The sequence below is a fragment of the Aquarana catesbeiana genome, linkage group LG04 (genome assembly GCF_042186555.1).
Source record: "Aquarana catesbeiana isolate 2022-GZ linkage group LG04, ASM4218655v1, whole genome shotgun sequence".
Taxonomy (NCBI): Eukaryota; Metazoa; Chordata; class Amphibia; order Anura; family Ranidae; genus Aquarana; species Aquarana catesbeiana.
Window position 1 is genome coordinate 639,781,057 of NC_133327.1, and position 15,836 is coordinate 639,796,892.

At 42.7% G+C, this 15,836-nt stretch overlaps 1 protein-coding gene across 2 annotated transcripts in view; it reads right to left on the reverse strand.

The window, feature by feature from the left end:
- VASH2 (vasohibin 2) overlaps window positions 1-15,836 on the reverse strand; it is a 157,135-nt gene that overhangs the window by 26,652 nt on the left and 114,647 nt on the right. For both annotated transcript variants that reach the window (XM_073628397.1, XM_073628398.1), the window contains exon 6: window positions 1,106-1,487. In XM_073628397.1, coding sequence (XP_073484498.1) covers window positions 1,106-1,487 — 382 coding nt within the window. The remainder of the gene's footprint in view (window positions 1-1,105; window positions 1,488-15,836) is intronic.

The window sequence follows — 15,836 nt, forward strand, 5'->3', positions numbered from 1 at the left end:
TCACATCACAGTGTAGTGCAATGTTTCGGAGCTGTGGAGGACTCTTTCGTCCTGAAGATGCCTGACGAAGGGGTCCTGCGCGGCTCCGAAATGTTGCACTACACTGTTTGTGATGTGATCTTTCTTCAATAAAAATCATTTGAATGCAATTGAAGATACTTGGTGTGCTGACAAATATCTACATTCCACAATTCCTCCCAGTGACACCAACAATGGGGTGCAATGACACCAACAATTGGGCCTAATGACAGAGCACAATTCCTCCCAATGACTCCAACGATGGGGCACAATTCCTCCCACTGACACCAACCATGGTGCATGGTTTATTCCCACTGATGTCTGGACCTTTTCTACTCCTAATGGCCACAGTCAGCCCCCCTAAAGTCTGAGGGACAGTAAACTGCCCCCCTGTTTAGAAAGTTTGGAGACCCGTGCTTTAAATTGATCACCAACAGTCTACTGCAGCCTTTCTCAACCATTTTACCCCAGAAGAACCCTTTTCAGGTCTCAGGGGACCTCTTAATAAAAATTCATCTGGTGTCATTGCTAAAACGTCCCGTATATTGATAGCCAGTTGGAATGATACCCCCCTTACAGATGGCTAAAAAGATCATTAGTGTCATCTTTCTGGCTCTGCCAAGTGGCGTTAGAACAGATCTATACTGGCGTCATCAGATAATGGGAGATTATTCATCCACAGCTCAAGGAACCTTGGTTGAGAACAGCTGGTCTACTGAATATTCAGACATCAGATTCTGCAACTGCCTGTATACCTAGCTTTTGCTACCTATACATGTCAATGGAAGTGCCAAGGCAGGTATCTAAATAGGAGGTCAAATGCTGATGCACTCATGAAGGCTCTAAGATGGAACTCACAAGCCTTTTGAACAGATCACAAGTGCGAGCTGAAATCACCTGAAAGTACACTGCATTCGTCCATCTACAGAAGCCCGTAGGCTTCCACGGAGGACAACTACTATGATAAAAACCTGACAACAACTCTATTCCTTCCCCAATCTGTCCAAAACTAAAAAGTTGGGCTTTAAAAGGTCTTGATATTTTTAGTGGTCATGCGAATTCTCCTGCTTTCCAGCACATCACTCACCTTCATTCTCATGTCCCGGGCGTGCTTCTCCAGCTCCTTCTTGACATCCGCTCTTACCATCTTGCCCATGTTGATGACAAGATACTTCCATTCAATTGGCTGGAAAGTGTGGGGGTCATGGGGAACATACAAGCCAATCTTCACTTTCTTCACCGTGTGTGAATACTTTTTGTAAGAGTCCTCAAATTCAAAAATTAGCTCACTTAGAGTCCGAAAGGTCAAGGGTTTGTCCATGAGGTCCGATCTCCGGCTCATGCCCAGCGTGCCATAGCGCCCATTGCAGTGAATCCCCAGCACGACGTGGTGAAAATAGTTCCCTGAGAACTGAGTTTTAAAGCTGATGGGGAACCGCTCCACACTCGCCTGTCCATTCGTCAGATATCTTTAGCACAGAGTTAAGGAATTGTTTTGTACAGCACCGTGAATAATGACTGATATAAAGATATCCTACCATTTCAAAATGAATTAAGTTTTTGAATTATTACATGATTGGACTAGTATATGGTGTTTTTATATTTGCTAGGAGATTTTAATATATATTCAGAAAAATACAAGATAGGAAAAACAGAGCTCTGTTCTATGTAATAAAGCATTACAAACGAGGAAAGTGTCAGTCACATGACCAAACAACTATTAGCTCATCAACTATAATTATATACTGCATATTGACTCATTAGTCTTGATGTTCTATAAAACAATACAAAAATTGATGAGTGCACCCTCCAGCTAGTCTGCAAAATAGTTTAATTATTTGAACCTTTCAAGTTGTTAAAATGTTTTTATTGCATACATTTGTAAATACATGTGAAGCCACAGCGCCGCTTCAAAGGGAACCTCTGTAAAGTGTGGTCACCAAAGCCAGCCATACATGGATCGAAATTTGTCCAGTTCAGCAGGGACCGACTGAATTTTGATCCATGTATGGGCAGGCTGGTTGTACAGAAGTTGATCTCCCGATCGATCAGTGCCGCAGGCTGTCGTCAGTAGCACAGATCAATATATTCTGACGGCGGAGAAGTCTCCTAACAGTCAGAATGCATCATGCTTTATCTTGCCCACACACACACAGTATCACAGACATTTTTTAAATGGCGACGCAAGAACAGGGACCCAGGCTGCCTAGCAGGACAAAAATTGGGAAGTATGAAGTAAAAATCACAAGGATATAGGCAAGTATAATTGTTATTTCCCCTCCATTGATTACTGACAGGTTTATAGAGTGGGGGACGGAAAAGGAGGGAGGTCCTCTTTAAATGAAATGAAATCTGAGGCTGCCACCGCTCTTCTTCTGAAAATACTAGTCGTCTGTCATTCTCATCCGATTCCTTCAGTACTTTCCTGATCTGTATGCAGATTTTCAGGTCAGAGCCTTAAGGTATCGACAGAGAGACATCCAGGAAAGAAGTGGTCACGTAATTTGAAAAGTCATTTTTTATATTTTTCAAATGTGAAGGAGTTCAATACTATAATACATGGTGATCCTGCCATAAAGATCCTTGCTCAGGTACTTTCTGTAATCGGGTGACAACTGACAATGCTTTGCCCCTGTCTCCCAAAACTGTGCTCCTATGTTGTCACCTTATAACACATGTACTGTGGCGACTACAGGTGGCCTTGCATGGTTGTCACCATTGAGAAAATTGCCCCAAGAAATGCCATGTAATCATTGCTGAAGTGCATGTAAACAGGAAGTAGACTGCAAAGCAAAAAGACTGCAGAAGATCACCAGCATGGAGATTAAAAAAAGGTGATAAAAAAAAAAAAAAAAAGGCACTTGTTTATGATACACAGAGCATTAGCACTCTAAGGGCCCCTTCACACGGGTGATCCGATCAGGTACACCTGTAAGTTTTACATGCAGACCTGATCAGAAAGTCCATGCATTCCTATGGACTGGTGGCTCCGATCAGGCCTGCTAAAAAAAAAAAAAAAAAAAAAAAAAAAAAAAAAAAGGAGGAGGACTGGGTCCTCTTACATTTGGGTGGAGCAGATCAGAAGCAGCCAAGTGTAACTGGACAGCAGAATCTGTTCACTCCCGGCCACCCATAGAGCAGAGCGGGGTCTGTCTGTCCACTCCGCAGAAACTAGGGGAAACACTGACCTGTCATCCGCTCTGCTCTGATACCCTGATGATCAGAACAGAAGGAAAGGGTCCTAAAGCTTCATGCACACTGGGTGTTTGCCCAGCTCCTCTGAACGGCTTTGCTCCTGGCAGGAAAAAAGCAGCTTAAACCTGCGCCTAAAGCCATGTTTTGCACATGCGTGTCAAGCGTTTTGTCATTCATTCATGTATTCTATTGTCCAGAATATTAATTCATTCTAGCCAAGGAAATAAATGAAAGCTCAAGAGCTAAACACACCTAGCATTTAGGTGCATCAAGCATTTTTTTACTGCTGAAATGCTCCTTTTCAGAATGTGCTATTTTATTTTCAGCATCTAAACACCTGTAAATGCCTTTCTGTGCATGGACACATAGGCTTATGCCGCGTACACACGATCGGACTTTCTGGCATACTTGGTCCGGCGTACTGGAGTCCGTCGGACAATTCGATCGTGTGTGGGCTCCAGCGGGCTTTTTTTCTCAAAAGTTTGACGGAGTTAGATTTGAAACATGTTTCAAATCTGTCCGACGGACTCGAATCCTGTCGAAAAGTCCGCTCGTCTGTATGCTAGTCCGAGGGACAAAAACCGATGCTAGGGCAGCTATTGGCTACCGGCTATGAACTTCCTTGTTTTAGTCCGGTCGTACGTCATCAGGTACGAATCCGTCGGACTTTGGTTGATCGTGTGTAGGCAAGTCCGTTCATTCGGAAAGTCCGTCATAAAGTCCGTCATAAAGTCCGCTCATGTGTACGTGGCATAAGAGAAGGGAGTTTGAGCAGAAATAAAAAACGCCTAACGCACTTAAAAGTGGCTTTTTTTTTTATGTCCAGTATGCAGAAGGCCTTAATGTCATCCAGATTACATCTACTTTAATCAACAGGACGATACAATTCATGAGCTTTAGGCAAACATCCCCTGCACATCATTTGAAACGACTCATTTAGCAGATAATGGACATTTGCACTGGCTAATGGAGACAGAGAGGAGGTAGAGAGCTGGTGTGAGTTCAAAATTTGCAATCTGTTGAATTCAGTTACAGCCATCTTAAAGTGGAAGTAAACTCCCTTGTATGGTTTTCACCTATAGATAAGCCTATAAATAAGGCTCACCTTTAGGTACAGTAAATATCTCCTAAATGTGCACTGTTTAGGAGATATTTACTTTAAATGCAGCCGGTGACATGACTGGTGCATGCGCTCTGAATAGCATACCTGTGCCATTCCTTCAGAGCCGTGCCGTAGACAGCAACTCACGCGTGCATGCACGGGAGTAACGTCCTCGCCGGCTTGGCCAATTATATCGCCAAAGCTCACCAGGAAACACTGATCAGCGCTGGCAGCCATTGGCTGATTGGATGCAGATTGGATGCTGGTTTTCCAGCATGCCTGTTAGACAGAAGCCGATCGTGAGACTGGGTACTGTCAGACAGGGAGCTGTGCACATGGGCTGAAAGTCGACCGTTTTCTACCTGTTTGTACCTGGCATTAGGCTGCTTGGGGTTGAGCAGAAAAACTGTAAATAGAGGAAACACCAAGCAGCACATTATCTATAGATCTAGGCTGTTCTTGTACTTCATTTCTCCCTGGGAGTGTTCTGTATGTATGGCGGAGACCCGCGCACTGAGTGGTACAGGTACACAATAATCTATGTTGACACAGTAGAGAAGAATCACCGCATTACGCAACCAGAAGAATTATTGTCAAGCCACCACCTCTAAACAAAAGGAGAAGTTTAGCAGCGCTGCACGACCAGAGGCGATACTTAACATTTCAGAGGCAGAACGCCGTCTCTTCCTGTTCCATCCTCTATGACCTTCATGTTCTATTCACATATCTATACAGAAACGGCAGCCAGCAAAGCAGGGAAAGCTCTAGAGATACAAAAGGAACTTTGTACGAGAGCACACAAGGTGAAAGAGCACATTGGCCAAAATGTCCACATCAGCAGAGATTATGTGAGCCCTTGAAGCTGAACCGTATACTATACAAATCTGATTGTACAAGCTCCTCTAAATTTACCAAAACTCCATAATATGAAGACAAAACTAAACAATCCATTCAATCAGTATTTAATATGAACTCCGAAATTGCTAAAAAAAATAAAATAATATCTAGCAGTGGGCCTCCCTTCCACCGAAGCACTGCAAGGTGATTAACCAGTTCAGCTCTAGAGCAAATATTTTCATTTTTTGCACACACGTAAAAATCTTTCTTTTTCAATATAATTACTTAAACCCCCAGAACATTATATATTTTCTGGAAGCAGAGGCCCTGTAAAATAAAAAGAAGATAGTTACACATTTTTAGGTCACATGATAAGCAAAGTCCTTTCTTGTATTAAGAGAGGTATGGACTCCAGAGAGAGAGATTTGCCCCTGTACAAATCATTAGTAAGACCTCATCTGGAATATGCAGTTCAGTTTTGGGCACCAGTTCTCAAAAAGGATAATCGGGGAACTGGAGAAAGTGCAGAGAAGAGCAACCAAACTGATAAGAGGCATGGAGGAGCTCAGCTATGAGGAAAGATTAGAGGAACTGAATGTATTCTCTCTTGAGAAGAGGAGATTAAGGAGGGATATGATCAACATGTACAAATATATAAGGGGTCCATATAGTGAACTTGGTGTTGAGTTATTCACTTTAAGGTCATCACAGAGGACACGGGGGCACTCTTTACGTCTAGAGGAAAAAAGATTTCATCTCCAAATACGGAAAGGTTTCCTCACAGTAAGAGCTGTAAAAATGTGTACAGAATATAACTGGGTACTAACATTTATAGGTAAAGTTGATCCAGGGAATATCCGATTGCCTCTCGGGGGATCAGGAAGGAATTTTTTTCCCCTGCTGGAGCAAATTGGATCATGCTTTGCTGGGGTTTTTGCCTTCCTCTTGATCAACTGTGGGTATATGATTGTGTATATGGGATTGTATGGTTGTTTTTTTTATTTTTTTTATTTGTTGAACTAGAAGGACTTGAGTCTTTTTTCAACTTGACTAGCTATGTTACTATTTGCACAACTGTTTATTAAAATCAAATTTTCAGGAAAAAATACAATAAAATGAATTTTAGTGCATACACACACAATAGAATACCCATTTATTGGTAAAAAAAATAAAAGACAAGGTTTTGTCGAGTAAATAGATACCCAATATGTCAAGTCTTAAAATTGTGTGCACCTGTGATATTGGAGGGAAAGAAAAATGGTACCCAAAAATCGCCAAAGGTGATGCTTAAAAGTTTTTACAGCTCATGAGTTTAGAGTTAACTAGGAGCTCTTGTGCTAGAATTATTGCTCACGGTGAGATGTCACGCGTGGCCCGACCGTGGCTTATATACGCATGTGCACCCTGGGGGTGCGCTTGCACGTGTGTACAGGGCAAAGGGGGTTACAGCAATTTATTTATTACATTTTGTTATATTTATATTTTTTAAAACTTTTTTTCTTTTATTTATTTTTACTTCATTGCTATCAAAAAGGGTTAATAAACCCCCATGTGATAGCAGGTACATGCTTTTTTGGAGACATTAGGGGTTTTAACAGACCCCCATGTCTCCCCTGTTAGGCTCCATTCACACTAGCGCGTTTTTTGATGCATTTTGCATTTTGCAGAAATGCATGGGAATTTTTTAACATGGGTTCCTATGGAACATGTTCACATCAATGCTTTTTTGTATCTCTGCGTTTTTGGAAAGGGTCGGGGACTTTTTTTCATGCAAAAAGCAGCGTTTTGCATGTAATGGATTTCAATGGACAAGCATCAAAAACGCAAGTGCACCGTTTTTGCAGCGTTTTTGGTGCGTTTTTGCCGTTTTTTTTTTTTTTGTAATTTTTTTTTAAGACTGTAAAAAAAAATGAAAAAAAAAAAAAAACGCAAAACGCAAATCGCGGCAAAAACGCCGCAAAAACGCCGCAAAAACGCTACTCAAAAACGTGCCAAGCATGAAAAAAAAACCTCCAAAAACGCTCAAAAGCAACATGCATAGGTGTGAATCGAGCCTTAGATGTGTCCCCTGGCTGTACCGGCCAGGAAATTTTGGATCTGAAACCAAAAGTGATTAAATCATGTTTGCTACCGATTTTTTTGTTTACATGTGAGATCCAGGCATGGATCTCACACTGCTCTCCCATCCTGAAGCCGACGGTTGTAATCCCGGGCTCCCAGTAAGAGCGGGAAAGACCAGGAACCACGGGTGGAGGGGAGCCACCAGTGGGAGGCGCCACATCGCTCTCAAGCCAGGAGCCAGCCAAAGAAAACCCGCACCTGCATTAGCAGCCATGAGTACATCCAAAGACCTGAACTTCTTAAGTCTAATGGTGGCCATACACGCTTCAATAAATAATTGACTTCTTTTTTTTTTAATCGCTCTCTTCCAATTAGAATAACTGATCTATAGCTGACAACCCATTCGATCAATAGGCATAATAATCCGTTAAAATATGATTGTATCCATGAACAAGGTATCTGAGTGCTGCCGATCGATACAAATGTATCAATAATTTTCTGCCCTGGCCAATCAACTCAGTTTGATAAAGTCTAATCGTAATCAAATCTAAATCTTTTGGAAAGAAAGTTACATTTATTACATATTTAATTGTTTTGATCGAACCGCAGATTGATTGGCTAAAAAGAAAAAAAAAGAAAAAATCAGAGTGTATGGCCACCATTAAGGTAAAAGAATTAGGTGTAATTATTACCGCTTTCCTCGATACAGCGCTCTCCTCTTCTGCAAGTTGTGGGTGGGCCCTTGCCACCCTTGTGTACAATGCAAGACTGTTGGGCCTACATTGTACTTGAGGATGTCAGCAGGTGAAAGCCGGCTGGAGTGCCTTAGAAAAGAGGCTTCAGGGTTGTACAGACTGAGGAAGCCTGCCAGAGTGAAGAATAAGGTAACTCTACCCCTAGTCTTAATAAGCACTTAACCCTTGCAATGTAGGGGATCCCAATGCAAGGGTATTTTATTTTTTCTGCCCAGAGTGCAGCTTTAAATCAGGCAGGCCCTTGAACCACAAGGTTGATGGTAGATCGAAGGGAGATTGTACAACCAGACTGTATAGTGTATTGCCATATTACGTCTCACACAGGCACAATGGGAGATCTCAAAGGTTCTGCCAGGAGACATGCTATGCATAGAAATATATGCAGCCGAGCGAAAATGAAGGAAGAACATCCTGGCCCCTTGCAGAAAGGTGGAACAAGTTTTTGCCCATAGTGACCAGTCAGCTGTCCAAAAAATGAAACAAGGACGCCAATTGGTTACTATTGACAACATCCTTTTATCACTGCTTTGTTCCTCCTCTTTTCTATATAGAGCCCCTAGTAACCAGATCACACCTTTCTTATGAATTATCTAAAGCAGGGATCTCCAAACTACGGCCCTCCAGCTGTTTTGGGAAACAACACGCCCCATGAGGCATTACTCTTGACATTCACAGACATGACTAGGAATGATGGGGATTGTTGTTCCTGAACAACTGGAGGGCCATAGTTTGGACACCCCTGCTCTAAAGAGCTGGAAACTAGCCCATGGTTGCAATGGGATACTACACATAACTGCTCTTAGGACTTGGTCAAAAAATACATCTCTTGGAGCAAACCAAATACAAAGTATGACGTAACTCTTAGCATTTGTTCAAGCTATCAAATATTAGGACCGATAATTCAGGGAAGTTCAGCTCTATTGGTAATGTCATTCGTTCCTAGTGGAAGGTTAATGAGCCCAAAAACTATTTCCAAAGCGATAGGTGTCAATATGCAGTAACAATTTCTACCAGTAGGGGGCACTAGTGTATAAGAAAATAAAAATTGGAGTTGTTTAATATTTCTTAAAGGAGAGGGATATCAATTGACTGTGCGGCTTTGCTTCTTAAATGGGATGACCTTTAAGACTGACATTTCTCAAACCTTCACACTCTGGCTACATCCTTTACATGGAGTACAGACAGCGGATGATTTAAGAGAACCAGTCACAATGGGCAGGTATCTCAACAGTCCAGTCATTTTGGTGGCAGCCGCAGAGGCGGAACGGTGAGGGATCATTGGTGAGTAGAGGGTTTGGGGATCCTTGTAGAGACACTTTCTCCTACATGATTTTTTATTTTTTGGTTCCCATCAGTGCATTAGGGTCCTATTCAAAAAGAATGGCACCACAACGCACCAGCAACAACCCATCACCATTCTTTGTGGTTACACATTTCCAAGGCATAGGCATGAAGCTGGCCTTAGAATTATGTATCAGTTGTCCTGGATGGGCCATAAACTCCGTTTGTTATCTATCTCTGTGTAAGAACTACAGACTCCAAATAAATGGCACTATCTTTCCATGCAACTGCAACTCATCTAGGACATACAGCCACAAAACAAGAAGAATGTAATAATTATCAATCAAGTGTAACCCAAAATACAGGGGAGGGAGCTCCGGCACACTTGATGCCAGTCAGTGCCGCCTATCAGTACCGCCTATCAGTGCTCATCACTGCCGCCTATCAGTGCCCATCAGTGCCGCCTATCAGTGCCCATCAGTGCCGTCTATCAGTGCTCATCAGTGCCGCCTATCAGTGCCACCTATCAGTGCCCATCAGTGCCGCCTATCAGTGCTCATCACTGCTGCCTATCAGTGCCCATCAGTGCTCATCACAGTTGCCTATCAGTGCCCATCACTGCCGCCTATCAGTGCTCATCAGTGCCGCCTATCAGTGCTCATCGCTGCCGCCTATCAGTGCCCATCAGTACCGCCTATCAGTGCTCATCAGTGCCGCCTATCAGTGCCCATCAGTGCCGTCTATCAGTGCTCATCACTTACACCTATCAGTGCCCATCAGTGCCGCCTATCAGTGCTCATCAGTGCCACCTATCAGTGCCTCCTTATCAGTGTCCTTCAGTGAAGGAGAAAAATGTGTTATTTACAAAATTTTTCAGACAGAAACTAACAAAAAAACATTGTTTTAAGAAAAAAATTAAAAAGCCAGTGGTGATTAAATACCATCAAAGAAAGCTCTATTTGTGTGAAAACAAAATGATAATAATGTCATTTGCATTTACAGTGCTGTATGACCACACAATTGTAATTGAAAGTGTGACAGTGCTGACAGCTGAAAATTGGCCTGAGCAGGAAGGGGGTGAAAGTGTCCGGTATTGAAGTGGTTAATCTATCCAAAATGAAAAAAAAAAAAAAAGAAGTTTTGCCATTTAATTCTACTTGAAGATCCTCCATAAACACAAACAATCAGAAGTTCCCCTTTTAGAAATGTCACTGGAGCTGAAGCAGAGAGCGTTCCTAGAAATGGCAGAGATTTCAGAGAATCTGCAAATGATCCGGCAGCTCAGAAAACAGTCCGTGTCTTCGCTACCCAGCAGGAGCCGCAACAGAGTCTGCTCAGCAAACAGCAACACCCATTATTTGACGGCGGCACCCAACCATGATAAAAAATGGCTGCCTGCGGTAAGCTGCCATAATTGTCCCTTCTCAGTCACCTGTCACCGTTTACTGTGTGACACCAATTCAACAAGGATACAGATCATCCCGACAGTGGAAACACACACAAATATTCCCACACCTAGTTCTACAGAGCAAACAGTGATTACAGCATTTCAAAAACAACCAGGTTTAAAGAGCTCTCTACAGGAAGAACTACAGGGCTCAGCATGGCCTGACAGCAAGACAAAATAGGATTGGCATTTTAGGACCATAACATCTAATATTTCAATTGCTATACAGTAAAGACCGATCAACAAAACTGTTTTGAGTGATGTACGTTCAGAAAAAAAGTACACCCACCTTTATTTCGGGGTCCTCTGGCCAGTCTGGTGACAACTTACTTTTCCCCTCCAGTGATGGCGGTATGTATTCCTTGCTCCTGCCCTGAATGGCCCAGGCCTAAATGACAAAGCCTCCCCCGAAGGGGGTTGTCCATGACACAGGAAGCAAGTTGAATAACACAGACCGTCATTGAGCCTGCAAGAGGAGCGCCATCTACTGGAGAACGTCTGTGGGTGACAGTGCCACACTGAGCTCTGGTTCACACTGATTCAATGCAGGAAACGCACAAGACTTCCTGCGTTTCCCCACATTGCACTGCAAAGCAATCACATGGCGTCAATGCGATCAATGTTAGATTAACGACACCCCGAAACGCAGTGAAATTCCTAGAATCGCATTGCATGAGTGTGAACACCCATAAGATGCGATTCAGGTGCGGGGAAAAAAAAGGGTCCTGTACCATTTTGGTGTGGATGCAATTTGAGCCATACAAAATGTATGGTTGAAAACGCACTGAACAGACATTGTGTGTGATGTGCACAGGAACGTGTTGCAATTCCTGTGCGAATCACATGCAGTGTTCCACACGCACCAGGGTGAACCTAGGCTAAAGGTGAATATTGCAAAAGCTGCTTTTAATTTTATTTTTTGCTGGGCTGCTTTTTTTTTTTTTTTTTTTTTTATTCCATTCTGAAAAAAATAAAATGGAGTTCTGCTTTAACCAACTCCAGTGTGCCTCAGCTTTCCTTTAAAAAGTTCAGAACTCCCGGGCGGCGGGAAGGATTGAAAATGATGCGACCACTGGTCCGGCTGGTCCTGCTGGCTACCAATCCTTGGTCGGAAGTGAGATCGGTCCTTGACAGCTTGGTCTTTTATGCTGGGAGCGCACTCTCAGCAAATTGGCCAGCTAGCGATCGATATCTGCAGTGCGTGGGCATTAAACTCCACCTTTTTTGCTGCCGCACATATGTGTTGGGCGGTCGTAAAAAGGTCAGCGTGACACTAAATTCTGGTTTAAAAAAAAAAAAAAAATCTATTAAAGTATGTATTCAGAACTCAAGAAAAGGTCCTTTCTTTTGCTCTCAGCCACCTCCAAATCTTTGAATTCCCTTTTATTTATTTTTTTTTGCTGCTGTGATCGGACTTCCTGTTAGAGGGCGACTATTAGTTCTCCATGGTCCCACTGTAACTAGATACCTTCTCTTGCTCTCTCCAGGGATGGACTATGGGACTTGTAGTGTGTATAGTGCAGGGCACATGACTGCAACTAATGGAAACGGATCATTCCAAACAAAAGTGAGGGGGGGAGGAAAGGTTCAGGAGCTCATCGAGGACATTACAAGGAGGCAGAAAAACTCAGTAGCTAATCATTTCATGAAAAGTAGATTACAGGACCATTCCCATGTGTATGGATTATCTTTGAAGAAGAAGAAGAAGATCTTTAACTTGACAGATCTGAGTCATCAGAAACGAGTTAACACAATGTGTTTGCTCTCTGTAATCGTTCCATGAACAGCCTTGTCTCTAACATGTAATTTTTCCTTGTCTAATACTCATCTGTTAGTACAACACAAAGACTTCACAGCCACCTCCTCCCACGTCGGCACATCCTACACCAGCACCGGTGTCATCTGATGGGAATAGGGAGCAGCCTACACAATACGGCATACAGATGGTAGAAGTGAGAAGTCTGCAGTGGAATACGACAGTCACACCATCGCACCCGACCTGCACAAATGGCCCGCTCTGATATACATTTACACAAGCTTTAGAAGTGGCTCAGTTCACTACAGCAGAAGGTCTTTTCATTAACATGCGTTATTTGCCATTTTACTGAAGCTATCAAAATTATTTACTGTTCGCAATTTTATCTATTTTGGGGTCATTATGTATGCATCAGTACATTTTAATCCCTTGTCGACCAGCCACCGTCATTATACTGCGGCAGGTTGGCTCAGCTGTGCAACTCGCCGTAGGTATACGTCGGCCACTTTAAGAGCAATAGCAGGTGCGCGCCGCCAGAGCAGATGCGTGTGGCCGGCGGCCGCGATGTCCGCCGGCCAACCCGTGATCGCTCCACAGAGAGCCAGAATGGGGATCTATCAATGTAAACAGACAGATCCCCGTTCTGACTGTGGAGGAGAAAGAGATCTGCTATTCCTAGTGATCAGGAACAGCGATCTCTGTACTCCTACTCATTCCCTTCCCCCACGGTTAGAAACACCTCCCTAGGGAACAGTTAACCCCTTGAACCCACCTAGTGTTAGCCCCTTCCCTGCCATTGACATTTATACAGTAATCAGTGGCTATTTTTAGCACTGATCGCTGTATAAATATCACTGGTCCAAAAAAAAAGTGTCCGATCTGTCCCACGAAAAAAATTGCTGATCACCACCATATCTAGTAAAAAAAAAAAAAAAATTATAATAAAAATGCCATAAATATAGCCCCTATTTTGTAGACGCTATAACTTTTGCGCAAAGTCGCAAACCAATCGATATACGCTTTTTGCGATTTTTTTTTTTACCAAAAATATGTAGAAAAATACATATTGGCCTAAACTGATAAAAAAATGTGTTTGTTTTTGTTGGATATTCATTATATCAAAAAGTATAAAATATTGTTTTTTTTTCCCATATTGGTCTTTTTTTTGTTTATAGCTCAAAAAAATGAAAAACGCAGAGGTGATCAAATACCACCAAAAGAAAGCTCTATTTGTGGGGAAAAAAGGACAGAAATGTTGTTTTGGTACAACGTCGCACGACCGTGCAATTGTCATTTACTGTCTCTTCTGCAATAAAATCCTCCTACCTGCTGGCTTGCCATTTCCTCCGGCACTGCAAACTGAGCTGCGCATGTGCAGCTCAGCTTACCGTGCCGGGTTGTCGGCTGCTTGCACATGCGCTGAAGTGATGTCACCTCCCACTGGCCAGTGAAGAGGCCCAAAGACCAGCACTCAGAAGAAGATGCCAGCACAGGAACAGGCAAATATGGAGACATTAGTTCCACTTTAAGCTAAGAAAAGAAAGGGCTTGTTCACACCAGGGGGCTGCGATGCCACACCACTTAAGGAATGAAAGAATCCTTGCCTCTGTAAGGGCTACTTATATTTATAACTGTTATGTTCCTGTCTGGTGTGTCACAGACATTTCTTTAAAAAAATTAGAATTGGTGGCAGCTACCATTTGGAGTGTAAAGGGTTAACTGTTGAGTTAACGGACCCCAGTGACAATCACTGCTGGTGCTTAGGCTGGCCATACACAAGTCCATTTTTTTTTCGTTCAACCAGAGGGCTGAACGAAAAAAAACTGCTCCTATTCCCTCATCCACATAGTTGAAGTGGATGGGGGAATCCTCCCGCTGTGTCTTTTCATTTTTAAAGTGGGAAGACTTCCTCGCCATTAGAATACACAGATCAGCGCTGCAGCCTGTGGTGACGACGAAGTGAAAAAAAAATACCTACAGAGTAGATTAACAAATTTCGATCTGTAGACTGAATCTGTTCCACAATGGCTGCACATGGAATGCAATCCGGCCAATCCCTGCTGAACCAACTGAATTTTGATCCATGTATGGCCAGCTTTAGACTGTTCTGCAAACTGGATATTATTGTGTATGATAAGGCTGGGAGCCCAATTGTGAAACGCTGATGTCAGCAGTGGGATTTGAAACAGAGCTGTCACAAGGGGTTCTAACCGGTTCTTACTCTATCCAATATGTAAAAATAGAATTTAAAAAAAAAGTATATATTATATATATATATATATATATATATATATATATATATATATATATATACACACACACACACACTTTTTTTCTATTATATATATATAAAAATATGAGGGGGTCTTCAAAAAGTTCCCACACTTTTTTAACTCTAAAAAATGTGGAAACTTTTTGAAGATAGATAGAATTGTCCCCTCTGCTCCTCCCAGGACCTCCTGCTCTCTAGCTCCCTTTTTATCTCCTCTCATGCTCGCCTTCAGGACTTCTCCAGAGCCTCTACCATCCTCTGGAACCCCCTGCCCCAGTATGTCCAATCAGCCCCTACCCTGTCCACCTTTAGGAGATCCCTGAAAACCCATTTATTCAGGGAAGCCTATCCCACATCCACCTAACAACTGTCCCCGAGCCACCCCCTTCAAATCATTCTGTGCAGCTATTACCTTTTGTACCACCACCACCTCTATTTAGAAAGTAAGCTCTACAAGCAGGTCCCTCCTGTACCTTTTGTATTGAACTGTACTGTAATTGTGTTGTCCCCCATATACATTGTAAAGCGCTGCGTAAACTGTTGGCGCTATATAAATCGCGTATAATAATAATAAAGATAGATAGATAGATAGAGATAGATAGATAGATTTATATATAGATATATCCCTCTCACTAGATATGCAAACTTTATTTTTTCTTTTAGTTCTGAGCAGCCTTAGCCTGTATAAGTCTTATGGAGACGCTCTTAGATATAATTAGTCACCAGAGAAACAAATAATCCCTCTTCTGCTAATGAAGCAAAAATGAAATTTGCACTGTGCATTGCCTGTATTCCAGCTCTCATCTCTGAAGTGCTGTGTAAAACCCCGGCTATAAAAATGATTTTGGCTCAAATTAAACGGCACAGTAAAATGTCACTGACAGCTCCTGTAAGTGGCCGGATTAAAATGACTTGTCACTAATCACCTATATAATTGTCAGCGCTGGTTTTCGGTCTCCCGGCAACCGCTAAGCTGTGCACACATGGCTACCGGAGTCACCCGACCGGATTCCGGCACATGATGCACAGGCCTAGGGGGACCGGGGAACATTCCATGATGTGGAGGGCCATAGACAATCCCAATTATATTCTGTTTAATACACCGATTTCCC